This window comes from Acinonyx jubatus, chromosome B4 (genome assembly GCF_027475565.1).
Source record: "Acinonyx jubatus isolate Ajub_Pintada_27869175 chromosome B4, VMU_Ajub_asm_v1.0, whole genome shotgun sequence".
NCBI lineage: Eukaryota > Metazoa > Chordata > Mammalia > Carnivora > Felidae > Acinonyx > Acinonyx jubatus.
In genome coordinates this window covers 41,073-51,564 of record NC_069387.1, presented here as the reverse complement: position 1 = coordinate 51,564, position 10,492 = coordinate 41,073, and the positions used below count along the sequence as shown (strand labels likewise).

Sequence of the window (10,492 nt, the reverse complement as noted above, 5' to 3'; positions counted from 1 at the left end):
AATCCCAAGTAGGGTCCACACTGTTAGCGCAGAGCCCATGGGGCTTGAACCCACGAATGATGAGATCATGACCTGAGCCTAAATCAAAAGTCAGACACTTAGCTGACTGAGTCACCTAGGTGATCCTATTTCCACCATATTAACAAATAGTAATTTACTGTGCTTCAGTAAGTGTGTCCAGTCCCTTGCCATCCAAAAAGTGCTGGCTGACACATCAGAATTAACGATCCCTGAGACACTCTGTGCAGTGTTCTCACTGGGGGCCATGGCTGGGGAGATGAAGACAGCAGGTGGGGTCAGGTCTCAGGGGACTTGTAGAACAGCTCTGTCCCTATTCCTTCTCTGTCTCTGGAGAGGAAAACCCCAGAAGCATTGAGAGGAGAACCAGCAGGAGGAAGAGGTCCTTGGATGTGGGAGATGCAGGAGAGAAGCATCAAAGGAAAAGACTTCAAAAGGGAAGGGCTGGAGAAGGTGCAAGGCCTTAGGACATGTTTACAAAGCTGAATGTGGCTGAGGCTGGTAAGGATCGCCTAGAGCCATTAACACTGTCCAAGGCCAGATCCTCCTTCACACCTGACCCTTCCTAGTGTTATAGAAACCAAATAACTTGAAATTCAACCTTGAAAAGCTAAATCATTAGACTGATTAACTCGCTTGTTTAGCTGACTTTATGCACGTAGTCTTTAGCAATTATCCTAATAAAAAGAAGCTTCATTCTGGAGTCGGGGCCTCATTCCGACTCAAGTATGAGGACCTTCACTTAAAAGCACTTTGTTTGAGGACTCATCTTTTGCGACTCTGGCCATACTCCCTGCAACACTTGGATGGCTAATGTTTCTCCCTTATTTAAGGGTCAGTTTTGTTAATATGTATTTTTACTATGAAATCACCCAGTTGCCTGAGGCTTTCAGTCTGATGCAATAGGTTTCTCTTATTTGACCTTTAATTTCTACTCTATTTTTCTTCAGAATTGTCATAATTAATGAACAAATATTGGTATATTATTATTAATTAAAGTTCTTATTTTATTCAGGTTCCCTCTCTTCTACCTTTTCCTGCTCCAGGATCCCATGCAGGGCACCACATGACATATGGTCATCATGTCTCTGTAGGCTCTTCTTGGCTGTGACAGTCTCTTCAATGACTTTGGAGGTATTTTGTAGAAAGTTACACGTTGGGATTTACTTGGTGTTTTCCTCATGATTAGACTGGGGTTATGGGTTTTAAGGAAGCAGATCACAGAAATAAAATGCTCTGTCCTCACTTTACATCAAGGGAACATGGTCTGGAGGCCACTTGTCACTGTCCGTGTTCATGTTGACCACTGGCTGAGGCAGTGTTCTTCAGGCTTCCCCACCGTGAGTTACTCTTTTCCCATATGTGCATATGGTGTGTCTTCGTGAGCCAGAAGACACAGTGTGGAGCCCACACTTTAGAAGAGGGGAGTTACCTGCACCTCCTTGATGGATGACTGTCTACATCTATTGTTCAATATTCTGCATAGGAGAGGTCTAGTCAATCCCATTTGTAAACAAACAAACAAACAAACAAACAAACAAACGCCTATGTAATTTGTAAATAAAAATGCAACTGAGTGATTTAAGAGATTACATTGGCTTTATTGAACAATTTTATGAATCAGCAGCATCCCATCTAGCAAATAGAAAGGAGTTCCTTTGAGCTGCAGGGAGGAGAAGGATTTTTAAATCAGAGAAGGAATGGAAAAAGGAAATTTTTAGCAAAGGAAGCATTGTTGTAGGCAAGGTCACTTTCCTAAGGGGACCAGAAGGAGCCATTCAGTACATTTTCTAGGTTGACTGGTTAAAGATTACATGGGGCATGTGTGTGAAATTCCAGTTAGGTTAAGTACTAAGTCTTGGCTTGCTGACTGGGGTCTCTTAGCACAAGTGACTCCATTTTGGGCCTACAGTTTCCTTTTTAACAAATCTTTTATTTTTACCAGGGTGGACACCTGCGTAGCTATTTTAGGCTGTTGGTTATACTCCAGCACTACAATATTTCGCCACAGGTTCATTCCTGCTTTGGCTACTGACAGCACTTTTCATCGGCTCCTGTTTATCTTTGACATATTTCCATCTTTGTGTTTTTTTTTTCTTGGTACCTTCTTACTTTCTGATACTTTGAGATTATCCTGGCTCCTATATTTATTGTCTTAGTCCTAGTATCAGCAATATCTTCAAAGAGCCCTGGTCCCTTCTATTACAGACTGGTATTAAAGTCTTACATGTGGTAGCTAAATGTGCTCAGCAGACAATGCAAGGAAATATATGCATGTATTCCTACCTATATGTGCATGTAAACACACCTAATTATAAAATTTCTATGGGGAATTGTCTGTTTCCATATTAAGCTAAAGATGAGTTTGTGCTGATGTCTCCAACCTGGTCCACCACCACACAGGTTTTGTGATCTTCCCCCTTTGCTAATCTGTTACTTTCCACTGTAGCCATGAGAAACATGGCTCCTACTACCTGCCATTTATGTAATTCATCACTCCATTCCAGATTACAGATGTGGTGATTTCCAAACTGTTAGCTACCATACTTTATAAGATAATGTTCCCTCTACTCTTTTAGCCTCTTGGGTGAGACTCCTTCTTGCAATAGAAGATTAATAGGAGAAAACCAAACAGAAGCTTAATTACATGTATATGTCCTGTATAGATGGGAGATACTCAGGAAAGATGAGTAACTTCCCCAAATGGCCCAGCTATCACCCTGCAGGCCATCTTTGGCCAAAGACAAAAAGAGTTTGGGTGGTGGGAAGGCCAGTTAAGGGAGGTCATCAGGCCAATCACAGTAAACTAGGGTATGTATGGTTGTTACACAGATTTAAGTTTGCGCTTTCTCCTTTGATAACAGGTTATTGAGATTTACTCATTCCTCTATTCCTGGTAGAAAGGGAGACACCCTTACAAATGGTGCTTTCCTTTGTAAATGCAAATTTTGCTCACTGAAGGGCAATTTCTACTCAGTTTTCAGAAATTCCCCTGTGTCTGCAGTTTCTTAAAATTAATGATCCCCAAATAATCCCCGTGCCAGAGAAGCATATTTTAGGGTGGCATATTCTGCTTCTTTCACATGGATGTACCCGCATTTGCTTATGCATTCATCTATTAAAGGATCTCCTGACTTCTTTAAGTGTTTAACCATTATGAATACAGCTGCAGCGCATAACTGCACGTGAGTTTTTGTTTGGAAATTGTTTTTCAAAACAGTTGTTTAAATACTAGAAGCATGAATGTTGGATCCTGAGGTGGGACTTATTTAGCCAAAATGCCCTCTACAGTGGCCGTACATACACCTCCAGCATGAAGGAGTGTTCCTATCGTTCCTGTCCATCCAGCAACTGGTGTTCTTGTTTTTGGAGTTTAGCATTTCTACCAGGTGTGCAGCTCTATCTCACAGTTGTTTTGATTTGTAATTTCCTAATGACAGAGGATGTAGAGCATAGTTTTGTATGCTTATTTACTATCTGTATATCTTCTTTGTCCAGGGGTCTGTTGAGATCTTACCCATTTTCACCAAGGTTGTTTTCTTACTGTTGAGTCCTGAGAGTTTTTGGTATAGTTTGAATACAAATTCCTTGTCATATATGCATTTTGAAAACATTTCCTCCCAGTTTGTGGCTTGCCTTTTGGTTCTCTATACAAGGTCTTTCACAGAGTACAAGTTTTATAAAGTTCATGTTACTAATTTTTTTCTCTTATAGATTGCTTTCTAGTGTTGTGTGTTAAAACCCATCACTGAACCCAAGGTCACATAGCTTCTCTTTCATGATTTCTTTCAGATAACTTTGATAGTTTTAATTCTGAATTTATCTAGTTTTGCAATAGAAGATTGTAAACTTTGTGCCTACATTTAATTTCATTTCATACACTTTCCAATTAACTGCTCCTTAACTATTTGTGGAGAAGTCAGGGGATATTGGGCTCCATTTCAGTTTGAATTTCCAAAATTTAACGGATTCCGTTGGGCCCAGGGTAGGGTCAGTGCCTCCACTGAAACACAGGCCCAGCATGTCCTGCACCACCTGCACGGCCCGCAGGGGGCGCCGAGCCCCGTCCCCACACCCGTGTGGCGCATGCACACTTGGCCCCTGGTCTTCCGGCTCTCCCGGAGCTGCTCAGCCTTCCAAGGACTTGGGAAGTCCTCTCTGGGGCTTGGGGGGACGTGGGGCCATGCCCACAGGGACGGGAACACGGCTTCTACGGGCCCGCTGTGGAGGCTTGGGGGAAGGTGGGCCTCACATCTCCACCAGCTGCAGCCAGACTCCTCAGGACCCGCTGTGGAGGATTTGGGAGGACTTGGGGCCACGTCCACAGGGACAAGAACCTGGTTTCCTCAGGATCCGCTGTGGAGGATTTGAAGGGACGTGGGGCTGCAGACACAGGGACAGGAACCCAGTTTCCACAGGCCCCACTGTGGAGGCTTGGGGGGACATGGGCCCACGTCCACAGGGACAGGAATCCGGTCTCCTCAGGACCCGCTGTGGAGACTTCGAGAGGACGTGGGATCGCGTCCACAGGGACAAGAACCCGGTCTCCTCAGGACCCGCCGCAGGAGGAGCAGGTGAGGAGAAAGCGAGGCCCGGAGAGGAGGAGCTTCCGGAGCCGGGACGCTGGCGGGGGGTGGGGGTGGGGGATGGGGAGGGTTGGTGTTCATGGGACCCAGCGGGGGAAGGGTCCGGCTTGGCTTCGTGCTTGGTGACCCTGTGTCCCCCGCGGGGCTGGGCGCGCGGCCGTCGGGTCTTCCCTCTCTGGTGTCCGGGACCGCGGGGCCGCGCGCCCGTTTTCCCGCTCTGCGCGGACTCGGTTCCTGCCGCGTCCTCGCGCGGCTCGCGGTCCAGGAGCGGGTGCCCCGGGCGGTGCTCAAGCTCCCGCCGCTCTGGCCGCGCGGGTCGGGGTGTCTGTTCCGTGTCTGCGATGGCGCCACTGGGAGTTTGGTGCGTATGGCCGCGATCCTAGCGCTGTGACCCTCCCACCGCCTGTTGCTCGCGTGCGGCCTCCACTGCGGGGGAGCGGGGTCTGAGCGCCGCGCGGCCTCCGGCTTGGACTTGGCCTCCGCTCGTGGAGCGGGACCCGCACAAAGGTGCGGAGGTGTAAGTTTTCTCTGCGGTGATTGCAGACGTGCAGTGAACTTGTCACAGCCACAGATACTCGTCATCCCTACACTCCGGCTCTGGGTTTCTTCATCACATTTACCACTTCCAGTGTGTTTTACCCCAAAAAGGGACACTCCCCCCGCGAATGAGAAAATCCCTGCTGTTTCCACTGTATAACCCCGACCGCAGGCCCGCTTCGGCTGCCCCACCTGCCTCACTGTCTGAAGTAGGTTTCTCGGTTCTGATCCGGTTTCTCCTTCTGGAATTGTTCCCCAGAATTCACCTTATTTGCGTAACCTGGATGGATTTAGGGAGCAAGACGGTGCCAGTATGGGTGGTGTTTTTCATGTGGCTTGTGTCACTGAGGCTGTTTTCGGTGTCCATCCGTGTTGTGACACGTATCCGTTTTCTTTCTCATTGTGACTCGGTACCCTCACACCACTGACGACATTTCAAGTACACAGTTCTGTGGCAGTAACTGCATTCACACCATTGGACGTCAATGTCCAGAGCTTTCTCATTTTTGTCAGTGAAACTATGTGCATGAAACACGAACTCCCGTTCCCCTTTCCCATCCGCCCTTGCAGCCACAGTCCACTTTCTGTCTCAGAACTGACTTTTCTGGGCACCTCAGGCAAGTGCAGTCATACAGTGTTTGTCCTAATGTGACTGGCTCATTTCACTCTGGACTGTGTGACTTCCAGGTTCAATCTATGTTGTAGCATGTGTCGCACTAGTTTTTAAGGCTGAATAATATTCTCTTCTATATAGACCGCATTTCATGAATCTCGTTTGTTCATCTGTCAGGGACACTTGGGTTGCTTCCACCTTTTTGGCTGTTGTGAAAAATGCTACTATGGGTAAGGGTACATGCATATCTGCTCAAGTCTTTGCTTTAAATTTATTTGGGTATAGATGCTGGAGTGGATTTGTGTGTAATGTTTTTTAGGTGCCACCCATATTGTTTTCCACAGATGCCTTTATATAGCAGAATAATTTTGCCATTTATGGATCTACCTCATTTTGTTTATCCATTCACCTGTTGAGGGACATTTGGAGGACTGTAAACACTACTGCTGTGAATATTTGTGCACTTTTTTTTTTTAGTAACTGTTTTCAACTTTGTCCGGGGGAGTATACATCTAGGAGTAGAGTTGTTGAACCATATGGTAAATCTATTTTTATCTTTTTGAGGGAATGCCAAACTATTTTACACATAGAGTGCGCCATTTTACATTTCCACAAGCAAGATTTAAAGGTTCCGATTACTCAGCATCTTTGCAAACATTTGTTATTTTTAGTTTTCTTGATTATAACAATTCTGGCATGTATAAAAGGGTATATATCACTGTGGTTTAAAACTTCATTTCATTATGGCTAATGGTGTTTCACATCTTGTCATGTGCTATTGACCATTTGTTGGTCTTTTCTGGAGAAAGGTCTATCCAAGTCCTTCATCTGTTTTTAAAATTGGGTTGTCTTTGTTGATGAGTTGTAAAAGCTCTTTACATATTCTGTATAACAGACTCTTACCAGATAAATAATGTGAGAATATTTTCTCCCATTCTGTGGGCTGTCTTTTCACTTTCAGGATAGCATCCTGTGACATACCAAGTGTCTAATTTTGATGACATTAAATTTCTTTATTTTTTCTTTTCTTGATTGTGACTTCAGATCTAAGAGCACTGCTAAATCCAAGGTCATGAAGATTTATCCTCATTTGATTCTTCTAGAGTTTATATTTACCTTTTACATTTAAGCCTTTAATCTATTTTGAGTTAATTTTTGTATGTCATGTGAGGTAAATGTCCAATTTTATTCTTCTGCACATGGATAGTCAGTTGTGTAGCACCATTTGTTGAGAAGACCATACTTTCCCCAGTGTGATGTTGTTGTCCTTGCCAAAATTCAGTTGACCATAAATGAAGAGCTTATTTCTGGGATCTTGATTAAGTCCCACTGATCTGTATGTATTATCTTTATGACAGTATCACAATATTTTATTACTTTGAATTTGTATTCATATTTGAAATTGGAAAGTATGAACTTCCATCTTTGATTTTCTTCTCCAAGACTGTTTTGGCTGTTTTGTGGTACCTTGAAATTCCATGACTTTTAGGATTAACTTGTGCATTCTTCCCAGAGCCCTAATGAATTTTCCTGGTAATCACATTGAATCTGCAAATTGTATTGTGTACTATTTCCACTTAGCAATAGTAAATCTTTTTAAAAAATGTTTTGTTTATTTATTTTAAAGTAGGCTCTACGCCAAATGTGGGGCTTGAACTCACGACCCTGAAATCAAGAGTTGCACGCTCTACTAACTGAACTAGCTGGGAATCCCTAGCAATAGTAAGTCTTTTTATCACTATGGACATCTTCACATTTATTTATGTTTCCTCTAATTTCTTTCAGCAGTGTATTACAGTTTTCAGTGTATAAGTCTTGCACCTTAATTACATCTATTCCTAAGTATTTTATTAACATTGGCATTACCTGAAATAAAATTGTTCCCTTAAATTCCTCTTCAGATGATTCATTGCTAGTGTATACAGATAGGAGAGATTTTTGTGTATCAATATTTTGTTCTGTAACTGTTGACTTAGTTGACTATCTCTAATCATTTTTTTGATAATTCTTTAGGAAGTTCTATATATAAGATGATGTCATCTCTGGTCTCTGAATAGACCTAGATCTACTTTTTCCTTTCACTTGTGGACACCATTTTTTTTGTCTCATTGTTCTGGGTAGAACTTTCAGCATAATATTGAGTAACAGTTGAAAGCCAGCATCTTAGCCTTGTTCCTGATTTCAGAGTAAACCTTTCAGTCTTCAAAATTGAACATGAGGTTTGATGTAGGTTTATTGCACACATTACTTTTTATTCCTACTTTCTTGAGTGTATATATCATGAACTGGCATTGGATTTTGTTTAGAGCATTTTCTGCATCAGCGTATATGATCCCATTTTCATTTAAACAATTATTGTGGTGTATAGCTTGCTTGGTTTTAGTATGTTGAATAACCCTTGACTTTCTGGTGTAGAGACACTTGCTGTCTGTCCTGTTCCATTGATGCATGTGTCTATTTTTGTGCAAGTTACCTACTGCTTTGATTACTATAGTTTTGTAATACATCTTGAAATTTGAGATTGTGATATGTCCAACTTTGTTCTTTCTCAAGACTCCTTTGGTTATTTGTTTTCTTTTTTTTTCGTCAAATTTTTATTTAAATTCTGGTTAGTTAACATACAGTGCAATATTGGTTTCAGGAGTAGAATTCAGTGATTCATCACTTACCTACAATACTCAGTGCTCAAAATAACAAGTGCCCTCCTTAATGTCCAACACCCATCTAGCCCATCTACCCCCCACCTCCCTCCGTCAACCTTCCACTTGTTCTCTATCATTAAGAGACTCCAGGGGGGAGATTCCAACATGGCAGAGAAGTAGGGGGACCTGAAGTTCCCTCATCCCTCAAACACAGAAGTGTTGAGGCCAGAGGACTTGGAATTCCAAGAGTCCAGGCTGCAGAGTAACACAGACACGTCTCCAGGGGTCCACAGAGACAACCTGGCAGGCTATAGGTGTGTGATTGCCAACTGGGAGAGATAAAATGGGTGTCATAGACACAGAGGGGAGGGATCCACTTCTGTGGAGAGACAAAAGGAAGAGAAAGAGAGGCTGTGAAAGTGTAGGATTGTATTTGAACAAGAGAAAAACCACAGATGGGTATTGGAAAAAAATGGAGAAAAATCCAATTTTTAACTGCAGAGCATTCTCCAGACTGGGGCCAGCTGCCCTGTTCATGCACCTGGGGAGGAGGGGAGCCAGCCCCAGGCTCGGTAACTAGTTCAGAGGCACAGTCTTCAGTGGGAGAAAGCAATCCCCTCCCTTGAGTGCTGTGGGAAGAAAGTATATAGCCATTCCAAGGACAAAGATCCTTGCCTGCACCCACCAGCCAGAGGCCCTTTATTGGCAGGGTGCAGCACTTCCTGGTCCTGGGGAGTGCAGAGCAGGATCCTTTGAGACGAGTGTTTGAATTCCAGACGAGTGCCAGGGAGGTGCTAGAGACTGTGGAGCAGAAAACAAATAACAAAAAACAAAAACCAAAACAGCTAGCTCACACCCGCACAGCACTGTGAGGTCAGCCTGAACAGAGTAGTTTGGGACACCCAGTCCGGGGAGGAGAGACTGGGGTGTCACCATTTTCTCCCCATCACCAACAAGGTAGGGCTTCAGGGAAAGGACAAGGGGCCACAGTGGAGGTGGGACCTGCCTACACTATGCCCCTTCACACCAGATAACTGTGTTTCTACCTGAACAAGATTGACACTGACCAAACAGACAGCCCCTCCTCCAGACAAGCACACCACCAGTTCCAAGGCACCTAGTGGTTTTGCATTTTCTGATTTAGTTCTTGGAAAATTCTCCATATATAAAAATATAATTCTCCATAAATATAAATATAAATATAAATATAAATATAAATATAAATATAAATATAAATAATTTTCTCACTTTTCCCTCTTTCCTTCTCTAATCTGGTTATTCTGGTTGTCAGTTTGTTTAAGCAGATATATTTAATCTGTTCTCTTTACACCTGTTCTATATTTCTTTATTTACCTCTCTCTCTGTATAAAGCTGTATAGTTTCTCCACATGGTCAATTTTCTTTTCTTTTCTTTTTTTCCCCTGCCCCTGTCATTTCTCTCTTTGTATGGGATAAGACCTCTTCCACCACCATTGCCCACCCCATTTAAAAATTTTTCCCCCAGAGTTACTTCAATGAACAAATCAAAGCACAACTGGTGGAGGGTTGAAACCATCACTACGAGTAGGGAGATAAAGCAACCAGAGTCACAACAACAGAGAGCATGTAACACACTCCAAAAAACATCTCCTGAAGGGCCAGGCCCTGTACAGTGTATGACACCTCTTTAATATAGTAGTGCTTGCAGGTGCAGAACACATAACAAGCTTTTAAAACACATAAAGGACAGAAAACTAGCCAAAATGATGAAATGGAAGAATTCTCCTCAAAAGAAATTCCAGGAAGAAATGATAGCTAAAGAATTGCTCAAAACAGATATAAACAATATATCTGATCAAGAATTTAGAATAATAGTCATAAGATTAATGCTGGGCTTGAAAAAAGCATAGAAGGCAGCAGAGAATCTATTGCTGAAGAGATCAAGGAACTAAAAAATAGTCGTGATGAATTAAGAAATGTTGTAAATGAAGTGCAAAATGAACTGGATGTGGTTACAATGAGGATTGAAGAGACAGAGGGGAGAGGCGCCTGGGTGGTGCAGTCGGTTAAGCGTCCGACTTCAGCCAGGTCACGATCTTGCGGTCCGTGAGTTCAAG

At 43.2% G+C, this 10,492-nt stretch overlaps 1 protein-coding gene across 1 annotated transcript in view; it reads left to right on the top strand.

Moving 5' to 3' along the window:
• The first annotated feature begins 265 nt into the window (after positions 1–265).
• LOC128311011 (uncharacterized) overlaps positions 266–10,492 on the top strand; it is a 49,489-nt gene continuing 39,262 nt past the window's right edge. Inside the window, exons 1-2 of the mRNA XM_053199608.1 lie at positions 266–290; positions 4,069–4,592. Coding sequence (XP_053055583.1) covers positions 266–290; positions 4,069–4,592 — 549 coding nt within the window. The remainder of the gene's footprint in view (positions 291–4,068; positions 4,593–10,492) is intronic.